The sequence below is a fragment of the Vanessa cardui genome, chromosome 10 (assembly GCF_905220365.1).
Source record: "Vanessa cardui chromosome 10, ilVanCard2.1, whole genome shotgun sequence".
Classification (NCBI taxonomy): domain Eukaryota; kingdom Metazoa; phylum Arthropoda; class Insecta; order Lepidoptera; family Nymphalidae; genus Vanessa; species Vanessa cardui.
The window spans coordinates 14013833-14032648 of record NC_061132.1 but is presented as its reverse complement, the minus strand read 5'-3'; the positions used below and the strand labels follow the sequence as shown (position 1 = coordinate 14032648).

Sequence of the window (18816 nt, the reverse complement as noted above, 5' to 3'; positions counted from 1 at the left end):
GGGAACAACGCCATTGTTTCAGCAACGGGAGAATATGTTGACACTGTAATGCGTTCGCAAAGCGGATGTTCCGACTCGTATCGATAATGGACTTACTTCACATTGCCTTTGTAAACTTTACTACTTGCTTACTTGGTAGCAGGGCTTTGTGCAAGCCCGTCTGGGTAGCTACCACCCACTCATCAGATATTCTACCGCCAAATAACAGTACTCAGCTTTGTTGTGTTCCGGTCTGAAGGGTGAGTGAGCCAGTGTAACTACAGGCACATGGGACATAATATCTTAGTTCTTAAGGTTGTCTATGGGCGATGGTGACCACTTACCATTAGGTGGCCCATATGCTCGTCCGCCAACCTATACCATAAAAAAACACCATGCTGGATAGCTTTCTAATTATGAAATAATTATTGCAAATGTATCATTAGTTACATAATCAATACATGCAAACAATTATACTATTACAATAGATATATGTATAACAATTACACTTGATTTTAAGTAATGAGTAACAGCGAACCAAACTAACATGATATCTTCAAGAAAATGGTAGCTGCAAATCCCCTGGTGTTACTCTTGTTGTATGTCCATTGACGTTTGTCATCTAAATCATTCAAACATATATATTTATACACAGTTTTGTTCATAATTGTTGAAATGAATGTAGTTATGAAATACATGTGTGTCCTTTCAGAAAAGCATAAAATAATAATAAATAATAACGATATTTTTACTTCATCAATAACCAACACACAGTTTTGAGTGCCATAAGCTCCCGTACCAGAAAAAGTCGCTTTTCCTTACAAACTTAGTTAATGGTAGAAGCTCACGCGTATGTGAGTCTCTATCTCTCTGGATGTGTGTGTGTGTGTGCGTGTTTGAGTACGCATATAAATTTCGTGTGTAATTTTCAAAAAAATAAAATAAAATATGCTATTGAAATGAAAAAGTCTAGCATTTCTAAAATAAACATAATAAGTATGAAGCGGTATCCGCAGTGCGGTCGGAAGGTAATATTTGCAGCAACTGGAGCGCGCTGCAACGCTGCTCTGTACCAGATTACATCTATAGCTAATCGGAGTTCACATTAGCGGAATTCAACAATAAATGCATGCTTTCCAAACGTCTATAATAATATTTTGTAAGAGAAATTAATTACGCTTGCCTGCTACTTTATAAGGTACAAACTCATTCTATAATTTATAATATTTTGGTTGGAAGGAGCATCTAGTATATTTATGTTTTAACAATATTAACATTAATATGCAAGTAAATTTTATAAGTATTACTTATGCTTGATGTAAGTCATAAATCAAAATCAAATCAAAGTATACATTAATCAAGTAGGCTTTTACAAGCACTTTTGAATCGTCATTTAACAACTTTATTAAGTGAAGCTACCATCGAACCGGCATAAAACTCAGTAGTTACCCTTATTCAACATTTAAAAAATAAAACTGTAAGGAATATGAAAACAATCTTACAAAATTGATGTACCACCAACGGTAAGATCGAAGACGTCATATCTCATGCCGGTAATTGCATTGGCTCATTCCATATTCAAACATACGTATTGTGTCTGTGTGTGTGAAACAACAGTAACAACATCAAACAATATCCGGTGTTACACACATACAGATTTCCTCTGCAGAGCTGATTAACCAGACACCAAGACAGATACAGCTCGTCAACTGACAGCTCTATAGGAAGTAATCGAAATTTAATTTTTCCATTAATGTAAGTGTTATTTATATATTTTGAAAAAAAAATAAACGATATATTAAAATTAATTAAATAAAATAGAAAAAAATAGTATATCACTAAAACAAATAACAAAAATAATAAAAAATGCCAAGTCTCTCGAATGCAGTCTTTCCATCGTAAAAAGTTTAGAGATCTCATAGAAGCAAAGTCCTATTCAAATTATTTTGTAATTATAAATCAACATTTAGTAATTGTATCAATAGTTTTGTTTATATTATAATTATAGTGACTTGGCAATGATGATGGCCCGTTTTGCTCGGGACTTCAGACAGATTCAAAACTTAGAAAAATTATCGTAAAAATGAAATAAAAAAGAGAGAGATAGAATATTATATTATAATATATTAATTAAAACATAATATATACGAGTATAACTTCTTGTCACACTTGATTTCGCTTTCTTTGAGGTTCAAGCTTTTTTCGAACGAAATTTTATCAAATTCGATTAAGATTTCGCATTTATAATATTAGTGTAGTTGAGTGAAGTAATTAAAAATTAAATCAATCAAGTAACTTATCTTACTTTCGTTAATTCTATTCGATTGTTTAATTTGCGTTTTAATTGCGACGCGATTACTCATACGATCGTAAATGTCACGTAAAATGGAGATGACACGAAGGAGGTTGAACGCGTCGATTTTAAATTTAATTATCTTGTACATATGTAATAAAATTGGAGTGTCTGTCTGTAACATTAGAAATAACCGCTTTTTATAAAATTATTAAAAAAAAATTCCCGGTTAATCTGTGAAACGGCTGTATCGATTTTGATAGGAATTTCACTAACTAATGTAATAGGGAGTAAATTAGGCTTCAACATTTTTTATATTCCTGGATTTGAATCAACAATCATCGATTAATGTGTACCATTTCGATCCAAATGTGTATCTGTGTAGTCAGTTTTAGTACTTGGCTATAATTTCTAAATATTTTATTATGAAATTTTACTTTCCCATTTTATATTATTAATTTTATTTTCGGTTCGAGTTTTAATCGTGATCATGTTTCGTTTGTTTTTGCTCGAGGTACCGACGGTCGCGCCCGCTGCGGTCACCGTGTGATCTGCCGTTTCATGGAACGAATTGATTGTCGTCGTTATTAAGCAAATCGCTTGTAAAACAACCGAAGTTAATTGGAAAGATGAGAGTGACAGTATTAAAATGATAAGAAAGTGATACCTTTTCAAACGGGCTGCATATACTTGTACCAAGCAAAATACTTTGTTTATTTAGCATGTTTCGAAGGAACAATATAATCGTGTCTCCGTATCTGGAACGTTGATCAACGTCAAATTATTCAATCTACAGTAAAATTAATAGAAATATCTATTTGTTTTTATATAACCGATATATATAAAAGCGAAATATCAAGATCTCAGAAACAGTATCACCTACAATCTTGATATTTGGCTTCATAGATATCCGCAAATATTGCTATCGAAACTCAACCCCTAAGGGAGTAAAATATTTAGAAGTTTGTGTTTTATAAATCGTGCGATTAAAGCCGCAGGTTCAGCTATTATTATATAAAAATGACTGATACTTTGTTTGTCCAGTATGGGATCGTGTATATATGTCTAGTGTACCGTGAATATTCGATAGAAGGCGCGCTTGTCGTATCAGATAATTGGACTTTGTACATTTACAAAAAATTTATATAGACTACATACTGATGTATATATGTACTGACATATAACATATTATGTATACTATCAGTACATTTCTATGTAACTAAACTCCTAAACGATTGACCAGATTTCGATGATTTGTTTGTGTGTGTTCCCACAGGGGGAAAGTAAATTAAATCTTATTACACTTAGCATACTATTAGTATTTTTTTAAACTTCACGAATATATATACATTTTTTTTTTCAATAAAACCTTTTTAATGTTTTGGCTTATGAATGTCGTGTCGTAATCACGGTTACAAAAAAGTGTCTAGTATTCAAATCACGCGTATTCGAATGTAATAATATTATTTCTAATTGAAGTAATAACTCGCAATAGCCTCTAGACGTGCTCTTATCGAGTGTAATTGTTTCATTTACTTTGTTGATATTCATATTTATTATATATTAATTATGATAGGTATTTACGAAATTATTTAAAACAACAAATAGTATTATTATTATATAACTATCAAACTTTCCAGATTTTTAATTCAATCATATAGACTGACTACTAGACATCAGGTCGCCCATAAGCTGCCTACGTTTTTATTAAAAAAATAGAAATAAAACCTTATTCTATAAAGCAAAAGTTACTATATAGCTTGTCGTATGTCATATAGTTGTAAATATATTAAGAACAGTAATAAGTATTAATCAAAAAGGCCAGCGCATTGAAAAGGCGAGCTGTCACGTGCCATTAGAGCCGCGATGAAGCCGCTCTAATGGCACTAGTAAACAATCATCGAGCTATCTGCTCGCCAGTCAGGTGTCATTATATTCCTACCGCTAACTAGGCGAACTGGGTCAGCTGTTAACTGAAAGTCGCTTTTTGTAACCGTGAAACCGCTGTTTCCGTATAGTGTTATTATATCACTTCATGAGTTTTTTGTCTTTCTGTCTCTTGATTTGTTCCCCACTATCCTTCGAAGTTTCGTTTGAAAATTACCTATTTTACTCGCTTTTATTCGTTCTTCTATACTAATACTATAAATGCGAAAGTAACTCTGTTTGTCTATTTGTCTAGCTTTAAACTACCAGACCGATTTTTTTGTAACAAAGGGGTAAGACTTCTTTGTATACCAATCATCAGTGTGTTATTTTAAGTTAATTTGTAAATATGTTATTATTCTACGAGAGCAAAGCCGCTATATTTGTAACTAAAATACCTAAAAAATATATAAACTTGAGTCGTGATTTCGAGAAATTAAAATTACCGGAACTGAGGAATAAAAGTTTGGGCAGCACTGCTCAATAATAGTAAACTATTTGTGTGGTGTGGACCCACAGAGACTCCCGGCCCAATCCTAATAGTAGCACGGTCAGTGGAAAATGATTACGAGATAAGATATCAGTAGAGTTTAATTCAATTGTCACGTTAAAGTGTAAACGAGCACGACAACAGTGGAGATGTCGGCTGTTGTGAAAATAGAGTGGGTCACTGTCGTTAATGTTTACACTGCGCGTGACAACAGTAAACCTTAAAGTAACGAGCCTCCTTCAAACAACTACATTTTTCTATTAGGCTGTTTACATACATGCTAGACGTTACTATTTCGGCAACTTTCATATTATCTTTGTGAGTGTTTGTTGAGCGTTTATATTTAACGTTTTGATAAAATGTTTTTTTTTTTTGAAAATCAAATGTTTTTTTTTAAACAAGAGGGCTCATAAAAGTACTCTTGAGTCGTCATGTAATAGTGATGAATTAAATGTAAAGCTTCTACAAGTTTGGCAAGTGGAAGGTGTTATTCTTTTCCAACATTTTAATTAAATTTTTATTTATCCATTTTATATATAGGGGTTATATTTGTATCTATTTCTTAAGTGACGTTGACGAATAGACAAAACAACTCGCGATTAAATTCGCAGTTAATAAATTCAAAAATATTATGCTATTTAATAAAAATAATATACTAATTTAAAAACCGTCACAATATACCTACTTTATTCAAGTAGACTTTTACAAGCACTTTTGAATCCTCATTTTATAAAATTATATAAAGTAAAGCTGCCACTGGTTCCGCATGTAGATTCTGCTTAGATGAACCAGCTAAAACTCAGTAGTTATAAACGATTACTTATGTTAAAATTGAGTAATACTTTAAAAAAGTTTTTATGCTCTTCTATTATGTAATTTTCAAGTCATTTTTGAAATTGTGATCAAAAACAGCTGATCATCGTCTTCAGAATACTGAAGTCGATAATCTCAACTAAATAGTGATCTACCTCTCTCTTCGCTGATATAACACTATTGATATTCAATTACCGCAATCGATTATGCAATTTGCGATGATACGTTTGAATTAAAGTAAAAGTATCAAGTCTGTAAAATGTAAGGCCATCTCTTGGTTTGAAAAAGTTAGGAACGAATTCCGCCGTGCTGCTCCAATGCAGTATCGTGATGAATTATCGATAAATGAGATGATTTATAAACTCAAATGTAGTTCATGTATACAACAACAATAAACAGCCTATAAATTTCACAATGCTGGGCTAAGGCCTCCTCTCCTTTTTAGGAGAAGGTGTGTAACATATTCCACCACACCGTTTCAATGCGGGTTGCTGGAATACACATATGGCAGAATTTCCGTGAAATTAGACACATGCAGGTTTCCTCGCGATATATACCGCTGAGCACGGAATGAATTATAAACACAAATTAAGCACATGAATATTCAGTGGTGCTTGCCTGGGTTTGAACCCGTTCTAACCACTGGGTCATCTCGCCTCTTAGTAAATGTAAAATATTCGATGTATATAGTGGCGCAAGACCCGAGTTTCAACTCATAATCAAAAGTTAATATTTTAGTATTTCAACCACTGGTTCATCATTACTTGAGAATTATTTTAAATCGAGAATAATTTCATTGAAATGAAAGTCATCGACCGCACGTTACGAGGAATTCGTTAGCTTATATACGGCAATTATATGTTACAAAATAAATACATAAGCTGTAATCGCGTTTCGTTGTATAATTGTTTATTTTAAGGTTGTGCGTGTTTGAGAAGAAATTATAAAAAATGGTATTACGGTATGGCTGTGTTGAAGTAATACGACTGTGCGTTACTATTGAGTAATATGTATGATAACCAACATTACAAATCATTACATAGTGTAAACAAAGTCGCTTACCGCTGTCTAACCCTATGTATGCTTAGATCTTTAAAATTACGCAATGGATTTTGATGCGGTTTTTTTATTAGATAGATTGATAAAAGAGCAAGGTTTACATATATAATACATGCACAATATAATTGAGAATGACTGAAAAACTGTGAACTTTGTAAGGCATTCTGTAGTATATTTGGTATCAGTATACCACCCGGGCGAAGCCGGTGCAGGTCGCTAGTAACAAATAAAATATATACACAAAGTTCGTTTGGTATATAACAAAATAGTCTCTTTTGTTGCATTATGCACTCCTGTAATTAAGAAATGATGATATGGTTGGAGGTGAATTATTTTATAGTGTGGATAAATTTAACTTTTTCTTTAATCTTGACCAACTGTAATGTCTGCTACATAAGATAATTCCCTCATTGCTATTCTTCGTCTTATACCCAAAGGTTATCTGGAAGTTTAGCGAAAAAACCATCTTTGTATATTTTCCCGAGCCTTATTAATACCTGTTTTTTTAATGCGTTGTTCAATAAATACTAATAATATCTGTATTTGTGAATAAAGTCTCACCCTATAATTAATTAGGTAACTGATTTTCTGCCTCTGTGTCCAAATTAATTAACTGATTATTTATTTGCCTCTGTTTTAAATCTCAATGGTGCATTCTAATTCATTAAATGTTTATATATGATCATATATTTATAGTCTGTCCCTTGTTCTAGATCATGTTCCGTGGCGGGGTGGTGGGCGAGCTGGATGCGCGTCGGGACGCCGCGCTCGCCCGCGTGCTCGTGCGCCTCCAGGCGAGAGCGCGCGGTCTCCTCGCCCGCCGGCGCGCGCAGAGACTGCGCACACAACACACAGCAGCCAGGTATGCCGACACGACAGCCCAGATCAAAAATATACCCTTGTATCTTACGTCCAAACACCACATTATCATGAACATAAATCTTTTTTAGGAGTGAAAGAATTTTGAACCTGTGGCTTTTATATCTCTTGACGATCCTTAGATAAAAGATCCTTAAATATCCTTCATGGTGTCAAACATGTGATAAATGTATGTTATATAGAATAAAGCAGACCTTAACGCTAACCTAACGTGTGATAATCAATCAATCATATCTATTTTTTTTAAGTAAACTTCAAATTTAGCGTTTTTGAATAATCAATTAAATACTACCACCGTTTCGAAAAGCAGCCTCTCGCGAAAAGAAACCGCAGGAAACTCGCATAGTTGCTCTTTTCAAATAAACATATTCACAATGTTCTGTTCCTGTGATTATGAGATATAGACCTCCGATGTTTATCTATGATAGTCATTTAATGCTATCACTAAATCTATTAGGTAACTCTATATCAGTCTATATCGCGCTGTGTGACGCAGGTGCGTGCAACGCAACGTGCGTGCGTTCCTCGCGGTCCGTGATTGGCCGTGGTGGCGCCTGCTGGTCCGCGTCACGCCGCTTCTCGCCGTGCACCGCACCGAGCACCGTCTTAAGCAAGCACAGGTAAGATATTCTATTACACATCATTTCGAATGCAGCTACGTGATTTTCGATATTGGAATAAATTTACCACATATCAAAAAAATTGTCGTAAGATATAGAAGACGATTTCGTCATATAACAGTTTAAAACATAAACCAAACAAACAAAACCATTTCCAAAGTTGGTTCCAACTGTTTGGCCGTAAAATTCAGTTTGATCACGTTTTCGCAGTGTTATAGATAACATACGCAGCTCTTTCCAAATAAGTAGGATATTCGCTAGCCAATAATTAAAAATCTTTATATTTATTTTATATATCGTGAATTTACAATAACAATACCACTCCTCACTTTCCAAAACCCAAATAGAAATTAATTTTGAGGGCACGTTTTCTGCAATTTGTTTAAAATGAAGTTAAGTAACAATTTCAACTTACAAAAGTTATAATGTAACAAAAAACCAATTTGTATAACAATGGCTCACTAGTATCAGGAATACTTGAAACTCCGTAAACTTTAAATATACAAACCAACCTATCACATCACACACTGACCACGTAACTACTTGTATGAACAATAAATAATCTCGTGAGAGTCATATTATGATCCTCCATAGACAATGATATTTTTTGTCTGATCTTCCGCCTTCCGTATGTGCCGAAAATGTTTGTTTTTTCTTAATCAGCAACAAACTACTAACTACTAGTAAAATACTTAAATACTAGTAAAATGCGAGTTTCAAACGTAACTATCACGCACACCATGATGAGAGTTGGTTTGTATGTGTTAGTTCGTTGGTAATGTGTCTCTATCTTGACATATAAATACTAGCAACTCGCCCCGGCTTCGCACGGGTGCAATATACTAAATATACAACAGAATTTGTTTATGTACGACATCGGATTACAAAAATCTAAAATAATCAGTGTTTACTATATTATCGATGTATTATATACAAAAACCTTCCTATCGAAACTATCTATTAAAAAAACGCATCAAAATCGTCGTATTTTTATAGATCTAAGCATAAATAAGAATATAGAGACAGAGAAAGCGACTTTGTTTTATACTATGTAGAGATAAACCAATATCGGTATATCAATACCTGTTGACTTCCAAGCAGGATATATTAATGAAAATAATTGTATTTAACTAACATGACTTTGTATTTTTTAAATTTTGAAAGAGAGTCACTACTGAGTTGCTTGTCGGTTCTTCGGGGTAGAATCTACTTTCCGAACCGGTGGTAGCTTCACTTAAATGTAAAATGACGATTCAAAAGTGCTCGTAAAAGCCTACTTGAATGAAGTTTATTTTGATTTTTGAGTAACGGAATTTTAATTTTTAATGTCACTTTGTATTGCTCGCTTCATTGGTTTTAATATAAACATTCCCCACCGATGCTACGGGCACCTTGTGATGTCAACTCGAATCAAATCGAGATCTCCTTACTAGCTGATGCCCGGTTGCAAGACTGATAAGGCCGCTGATTAATTTGCTCGACAAATGTCCGATACGATTTGTGCTTAATTATAAGCATTCAATTTGTTTTGCATTCAAATATGTCAAAATCAAATTAAAAATATACTTTATTCAAGTAGGCTTTTGCAAGTACGTTTGAATCGTCATTTACCTAACAGCTATACTAAGTGAAGCTACCATCGGTTCGGAAAGTCACTTCGATGTCTTATAGACGTGATAATTATTTATGGGCTATATTTTCGATAACATTCCAAATAACATCATGTAACATCTTAAAAACAATGACAATGACCGTATCGTTTTTGAGATATCGAAAGATGAATACACCAAAAATGTAATATACGCTTTTTTGTTGAGACATATCAATCTACGTGTAGATATACCTTTAGTGTATAGTTTACATTATATCAGAGGTATCAAAGTTCATCTATCCGAGCTAGACCATACTTACATAACATACGGAAAATTTTAGATCATGTATGTAAAAATTCAAGCACATTTGAGTCGTCATTATATAGAATTAAAAAGTAATTGATTTTTATGTAACTTATCCAAACGTCTGAATTATTACATAATTATGTAATTAATAAATTGCTGCTATCTAGCTATCACAAAAATCGGTCGTGCATAAGAAATTAATAAACCCCCTTTAAATGCACCTGTAATGAGCTTACATTCTCGATAGACGCTGTTACATAATTATGTAAAATGATTTAAATGCCGTTTCTCAAACTTTTACCGACGACCTCCTCGTTACTATTTAATTAATTTTGATCACTAGATCTCGGTATGGGAATTAATCATAATTACCAGTTAGTTACAGGGATCTTTGGAGATATTGTTATAATTTTTATAGAAGTTTCCAGAATTCTAATTATTTCAAACCGAATCATAAAATAATACAAAATATATATAATCAGAATTGGTACTTATAGTGAAATCATCCCAAGTACAATATATTAGATGCACTTCGTCGTTCCTGACATATAATATTTAGTCGTGAGAATAAAAGGTAGCTAATCATCTCATTAGTCAAAATATGATATGTCTATCACTTGTTTTACTATATAGTATTAACATTCCCATATTTATTTAACCTCAAATGAAAATAACTGCATTATTTTTATAAACTGAATTTCTTGAATCCAGCAACAGTAATCATTTTATATAATAATCATATAAAAAAACGTTCGAAAATGTAAAAGCAAACTTTAATTGAATATATTTCAATGGATAGATTTGGGTTGTAGATAAATTTACTTAATATGTATATTTAAGTAAATTTATCTGTCAAAGCCAAAATCCTTATTTAATTAATTTCTTTTTAAATACTTATTGACTGTAAAATACGCTGGGAAGAAACAGCGAAAAGAACTTACAATCAGTAGGACTTTATTTTTCAACAGTTCTGTATAATAATTATAAAGTTTATTTACATTTGATACGATCTGGGAGCGATCGTTTCATTCCCATATAGATTGCATACATTATAACACTCCGCACGTTTTTCCATAGTCTTAATAAATATTTACAATACTACGTAAAACGAAAATTCCTTGTACTGAGGGATATTATTCAATTCGTTCACGCGTCGTTCCTCGGATTGAGCTTAAAGCTTTGTATTTTAGTAGTGTTTCTGGTATCAAGAATTTCTTCCATAGACGTAAGCTAGGAGCGGAGGTCGTATTTGTCTTTTATCTAAAAATATATAGTGTTAAAAACTTTTATTAGTCACATAGGTATATTGACGGACTAGGTAATGGACTCTCTAATGGTAAGTGGTAAGAATGTACATAAATATTTTAAGAATTATATAAAGCCGGACTTTTATATAGCCCCACTACTGTCTATAACTATCCTTTATAAATTATTACAAATTGAATAAAAGAAGGAAATAAATAAAAATAAATATTAACATAAAATTGAAAATTTAAATCGAATCGCAAATATTCCATTTTATTATTAATAATTCTTTTTGCAGTCTGTTAAATAGAGCGACGGTAGCTTAAAGTAGATTTATGAATTTATTAATTAATAAAAATCCTCGTTTAAAATCGAAATAAAAATTATAAATCATAATTACATAAAAATCTAATTAATGACTAACCTCAAGTGACTAGGAATGTTAATTCCGTCGTAAATGTCAGCTAATAAAAATTAAGTGGTCTTTTTTACTAAAATAATAAACGTATAAATATTTACAACTAAACATTTTATTACGTATGTATTTATAATTATATCTGGGACATATTTTTTGTATCATAAATATATTGCAGATTCAAACATCTTATAAACTCCTTCAGAATTTTAATAGCGAAAGTTGAACATGTTATCAATTGCCAAAAATAAGTGTGTTATTTGTAAAAAAATGATATACTTTTATGACTTACTTTACGTAATATTATTTACTTTCTAAATTTGTATATGGACCTAAATTATCAGCTGGGCGGGACAACTGTCTCGTCACTTTGAGGTGCTGTGACCTAATTCCATCATTGCTCCACCGCGTATTAGTGGCATATTTATTGGTAGAATTTGTTTATAGCATTTGTAATGCGGTCGCTAAATTTATAAACATATTTTTTTCTGATATTATTCTATGGAATTCTGTGTTAGCGTATTTTAAAAACAATTAGTGTAACTAATTAATATCAATCATAATTGTAAAATAATGAAATATAACCGGCCGGAATAAATCGAATTCACAAAAATTATTTATTAATAACGGTGACAGTAATGCAATATTTGCTTTAATACAATGCATTTTTTTGTAAATTTCAAAGCAATACCAATAAAAAAATATATTTAATTATAATAATAATAAAAATCTGACCACGATTCTATGATGACGTCATTATTTAATAGTGTCAATACTTATTATTTATAATTATAAGTTGGTACATATTTCATACAATTTATACATTAATTCATTTTTATAGCAAAAAATTAAACGCATATCATGATTCAAATAGTATTACGCGTCGACTGTCATGAGATATTTGATCCTTCGATTATTTATATGAGTCAAAGCTGAGAACGTAACGAAAAAAATAGAACACTCACACTAGTAAAAAAAAATGACATTAGGCGTGTCAAGCTTCACGCACACAGATACAATTATTTAGTATTGTTTGTTTTAGTCCTATTATATTGTGATACTATATCTAGATATATGAATAATCTAAGATTTAAGATCCTAATAGTAAATCATCAACAGCCTGTAAATTACCCAAGGCTGAGCTGAGGCATTTTCACCCGTTGAGGAAAAGGTTTTGTTTCCAATGCGGGTTGGTGGAATACACATGTGGCAGAGTTTCTATGAAATTAGACACATGAAGGTTTCCTCGCGACGTTTTCATTAATCGCCGAGCATGAGATGAATTATAATCACAAATTAGATTCAGTGGTGCTTGCGTGGGTTTGAAGTCGCAATCATTGGTTAAAATGCACGCGTTCTAACCATGGGGCCATCTCGGCTCGGCTCTTTAATTCTTATTGAATAAAAAATTACCCTTACAGTATTTTACTCTATATATGTATATACATATACATATATCGGTGTGCGTTAAACACACACAAGTGTGAAAGTATCCCGTTTCAATTCAAAAGCGAACCGAAGTTTTCTTCGAATGTAATTGTAAACGAAATCGCCAGTAAATAACATCACTTGAGTTACAGCACGCACCTATAGTTTGTAACCCTGTACTCACAAAAACGGTACACGTGCGTTGAGATCTGTGTAGCTTACTGTACAGATACCCAATAATAATTACGCTAATACTTTCTCCGCGTGTCGTTTTTTTTTCTTCAGCAAGCAAACCAGTCTGGTATACGGAATGTTACTGGTTATGCGGACGTAGTCTTAAATCAACAACGTAATATTACATAATACTTCACTACCGTAATGGTTAGACGGGTAGTAGGTACGGTACTATTACGGTACTTGTCGCCGCTTCGTCATCGGAAAATATTAGACTAGCTGTGCCCGCGACTTCGTATAGCTTTTAGTTTAAAGTTATTGTTGTAACCTAAGTTGCTCCTTATTACATCGGCTATGTGCTAGTGAAAGTCCCGTCGAAATCGGTCCAGCCGTTCCAGAGATTAGCTAATCTTTCTTGATTTGTAGCTACAAACCCATATATATACCAAAAATTGTAAAAACTTTTATTTTGGTAACATTTAACATATTAACTTAATTTCGTATACACATTTATATGTAAAGTTCGATTAGTCAACTTTCGACTGTAATAATTAAAAAATAGCAAAGAATACAAAGCAAAAAAAAAACTTTAGAAGGTTTTTATTATAGAGAAGAAAAACTGTTATAAAATTTTACCTATATTCATCAAAGATTTCCTCTGTACTATGATCGTAACACGCCCTTTTTAATAGAGATATGTTACAACTACATATCGCTATGTCGAAATGAATACGCTTGCAAGCTCCATACTGATCCGGAGGTTATCTCATGACCGCGTTTCATTCATACAACATGACTACTTCCTGCTTCTAGAAAAGATTTCAACAAGAGGTCGATGACCTTTGATCAAAGTGCAATCAGCGTGATCTGTTAGAGGAAGAGACGATTCGAATGCAGCCTCCGTAATGAGTCATTGTCTTCAAATGCTAAGTGTTAAAAACTCTTAAAATGATTAATGTCATCCCAAAGTTATTATGAGTGATGATAAATATTCTAATTGTATTCCGTGGGAACGCTTCGAATAACGTCGTTTTAACTGTTAATTGTCGAACTTATATAATTAAATTTTATTACTTAAAGCTGCCAGTGGATACCTACTAGCTCGACGTCGCGGTTTCCACTTGGTTACATGTTTTATATAATTAGGTACATGTAAGAGTCTAGATGGCCCAGTGGTTAGAACGCGTGCATCTCAACCGATTAATGCGGGTTCAAACCCAGGCAAGCACCTCTGATTCATGTGCTTAATTTGTCTTTTTAATTCATCTCGTGCTCAGCGGTGAAGGAAAACATCGTGAGGAAACCTGCACGTGACAAATTTCATAGAAGTTCTACCACATGTGTATTCCATCAACCCGCATTGTAACAGCGTGGTGGAATTTGTTACAAAACTTCTCCTCAAAGGGAGAAGAGACCTATAGCCCAGTTTTGGGAATTAACAGGATGTTGTTGTTGTTGTTGTAGGTACATGTGTATGATTGTTGATAAGTCAAAGTGTTGCGTAAAATAAGAGTCTGTACTGAAAGGTATCGATGAAAATCCTCATCGAGTTTTCCTTTCCGTAATAATGATTACCAATAAATTTCGATTTCGAAGGGATGTAAGGGGGCGCAAACTACACCTTAGTGCCCCAAGCCAACCTCACCTGCCCGTGGTGCATCCTGCCGACCAGCAAACGAGGCTCTGGCGACCGACTGATGGCGGTATAACCATCAACATAATAGGCGTAGCTAAATACCACAGGCCGGTGACGGGCAGCAGCGTCACCGGTGCGAGAAGCTACGCCCTGCGATCGCCAACCCGCCTGCCCAGCGTGGCGATTATGGGCACAACCTCCACATACAGCACACACGCAAGCCACGGCCCCCAGTTCCCGGCAGCCCCGCTATTCCTCGTCATGGTGGCGACGATGGTAACGGCGGGACGGGGGGTGCTAAGAATCACCGGGCTACGGGAGGCCACCACAACCGACTGACCCTTGCGACGTACAACGGACGCACGCTACGGCTTGACTCGCATCTAGCGCAACTTGAGGTAGAACTTGGGAAAATTAGGTGGCACATATTAGGGCTATGTGAAGTCCGTAGAGAGGGAGAGGACACCGTAACCCTCGAATCAGGCCACCTAATGTACTTCCGAGAGGGTGACCAACAATCCCAAGGTGGCGTTGGGTTTCTGGTAAATAAGTCCCTAGTTGACAACGTGGTGGAAATCTCCAGTGTGTCGAACAGGGTAGCGTACCTCATTATAAAGCTCACCGAGAGGTACAACCTCAAGGTGGTGCAAGCGTACGCACCGACCTCGACACACTCGGACGATGAAGTGGAAGAATTATTCGATGACATATCGAGGGCCCTCCACTTCACCACGAAAACCCACTACAACGTTGTCATGGGGGACTTCAACGCTAAAGTGGGAGTACAGAACTGCAGCGAATCGGTAGTAGGACCCCATGGACTTGGAAGCAGGAATCATAGGGGGCAAATGCTTGTCAACTTCCTCGAACGGGAGGGGCTCTTCTTGATGAACTCCTTCTTCAAGAAGCAGCCGCAAAGGAAGTGGACGTGGCAAAGCCCCGACACTATGACGAAAAACGAGATCGACTTCATAATGACGGACAAGAGGCATATATTCAGAGACGTCTCAGTGATTAACAGGTTCAATACCGGTAGTGATCACCGACTCCTCCGAGGCTCTCTGAATATCAAATTTTAAGGCCGAGCGCGCCCGTCTGATGAAGTCCACGCTCCGACCAAAGCTGCTCCAAACCATTGCGGGATCTGAAACATTCCAGTCAATCCTGGAGAACCGATTCGCTGCCGTGGAAACCACAACGGACGTAAACCAGAACCTCGAAAATGTAGTTCGAATTCTCAGGGAAGAAGGCACGAGATATTGTGGCATGCAGCGTAAGGGCAGGAAGTCGAACCTTTCGGAAGAGACTTTGGGGCTCATGAAGAAACGACGTGAAAACCCACCTGTCACTTCGTCAGAGAAACGGCAATTAAACCAAGAGATCAGCAGGCGCGTACGACACGACCTCCGGTGCTCCAATACTCTTGCAATAAAAAGAGCTATTGAGCAGAATCGGGGGTCTAAGGTGTTCGTACAATCTCTTGGAAGGAGCCACCTGACGAAGTTGACCACAGCAAGTGGAGAAGTCGTTTCTTCTAAGCCGGCAGTACTTTCGGAAGTAGAGGACTTCTACGGCCGGTTATACGCATCGCATGCATCTCGACCTGATCCCGAAAATGAGGATCCTAGAGCTACATTAACACGCCATTTCTCCGAAGACCTGCCTGAAGTCAGTATTGGCGAAATCGAGACTGCTCTTGGACAGCTTAAAAATGGAAAAGCCCCTGGAGAGGACGGCGTTACCACAGAGCTATTAAAAGCGGGAGGTAAACCGGTACTTAGGGAACTTCAGACGCTTTTTAACTCTGTCCTCTTCGAAGGGAGAACTCCGGAGGCGTGGAGTAGGAGTGTGGTCGTCCTGTTCTTCAAAAAGGGAGACAAAACCCTGCTGAAGAACTATCGTCCCATATCCCTACTGAGCCATGTCTATAAGCTGTTTTCAAGAGTGATCACGAACCGTCTTGCGCGAAGATTCGACGAATTCCAACCCCCGGAGCAGGCCGGGTTTCGGACCGGATACGGCACCATAGACCACATCCATACAGTGCGGCAGATTATACAGAAGTCCCATGAGTATAATCGGCCCCTGTGTCTTGCATTCGTGGACTATGAGAAGGCCTTTGACTCGGTTGAAATCTGGGCTGTTCTGGAGTCCCTGCAGCGTTGCCAAGTTGATTGGCGATACATCCAAGTGATGAGATGTCTCTACGAAGCTGCCACCATGTCCGTCCGAGTACAAAATCAGCAAACAAATCCCATACCATTGCATCGAGGAGTGAGACAAGGGGACGTTATTTCCCCCAAATTGTTCACTAATGCAATGGAGGATATGTTCAAGACGCTGAACTGGAAAGGACGTGGCATTAACATCAATGGCGAATACATCTCTCACTTGAGATTCGCAGACGACATCGTCATCGTGGCAGAAACGCTGCAGGACCTACAACAAATGCTGAACGAGCTGGCTGATTCTTCTATGCGTATCGGCCTACGGATGAACTTGGATAAAACCAAGGTCATGTTCAATGAACATGTTCTACCGGAACCGACTACGATACACGGTACCGTTCTCGAAGTTGTTCAAAAATATGTCTACCTCGGGCAGACTCTGCGATTAGGTAGAAACAACCTTGAGGACGAGGTGAATAGAAGAATTCAGCTGGGTTGGGCAGCGTTTGGGAAGTTACGTCGAATCCTAACATCGTCGATCCCACAGTGCCTTAAGACGAAAGTCTTCAATCAGTGCGTCCTACCCGTCATGACATACGGAGCCGAAACGTGGACACTCACGACAAGGCTGGTCCACCAACTTAAAGTCGCTCAGCGTGCTATGGAAAGGGCTATGCTCGGCGTTTCTTTGAGGGATTGCATCAGAAATGAGGTTATCCGTCAAAGAACCAAAGTCATCGACATAGCCCACCGGATTAGTAAGCTGAAGTGGCAGTGGGCTGGTCATATTTGTCGTAGAACCGACAACCGTTGGGGAAAACGTGTTCTAGAGTGGAGACCGCGTCTCGGCAAACGTAGTGTAGGACGTCCTCAGGCACGGTGGAGTGACGATATACGCAAGGCGGCAGGCAGGAGCTGGATGCGAGTAGCCGGAGAAAGACCACAGTGGCGTGCACTGGGAGAGGCCTATGTCCAACAGTGGACAAAAATAGGCTGTTGATGATGATGATGATGATGAAATTTCGATAATATTAAAGAATTATCTTAACTATGGACCGTCTAATGGTAAATAATCAACGCTCATATAGATATTGGTGCTATAAGTTTTATTTGGTGGTAGGGTTTTGTGCAAGCCTGGGTAGGTACCACAACAGTACTCAGTATTTTTGTGTTCCGGTTTGAAGGGTGAATGAGCTAGTGTTACTACAGGCACAAGCGACGTAACATCTTAGTTCCCAGGGTTGATGGCGCATTGACGGTGTAAGGGATAGTTAAAATTTCTTACAGCGGTGGCCCATATGTTGGTCCTCTAACCTATTCCATACAAAAAAAAACATTCCTTACAGCGCCAATGCGCCACCTAGGAAGCTATGTTAAGTCATTTGTTTTTATACTCTATTCCATCCATAATAGATAATGAGCCAAACAACATTTTACAGCAAATAGACGCGATGTCATTGGTTGAGAGCTCGATTAGTCTGCGATACTCGCTATGGATTTGCGAAAAGATGGCGTTTGGCATGTCGACGAAAATTTTATCGCCATCTTTGCAGAAAAATTAATAATAAACACATAGTAGTGCACAATATAGCAGAGTTATTAGTAACTCGCATAGAAAAGTAAAGTAACAGCCTATAAATTTCCCACTGCTGGGCTTAGGCCTCCTCTCCCAATAAGGAGGGATTGGAACATATTCCACCACGCTGTTCCAATGCGGGTTGGTGGAATGCACATGTGGCAGAATTTGTTTATCTATGGTTTGTTTATCTTATTTCCTACTTCCATTGGAAAAA

The 18816-nt window shown here is 36.3% G+C and overlaps 1 protein-coding gene across 4 annotated transcripts in view; it reads left to right on the top strand.

Moving 5' to 3' along the window:
* The window catches only part of LOC124532723 (unconventional myosin-XVIIIa), a 254815-nt gene that overhangs the window by 192679 nt on the left and 43320 nt on the right, over positions 1 to 18816 (top strand). For all 4 annotated transcript variants that reach the window (XM_047107761.1, XM_047107762.1, XM_047107763.1 and 1 more), the window contains 2 exons: positions 7274 to 7422; positions 7936 to 8059. In XM_047107761.1, the coding sequence (XP_046963717.1) occupies positions 7274 to 7422; positions 7936 to 8059 (273 nt within the window). The remainder of the gene's footprint in view (positions 1 to 7273; positions 7423 to 7935; positions 8060 to 18816) is intronic.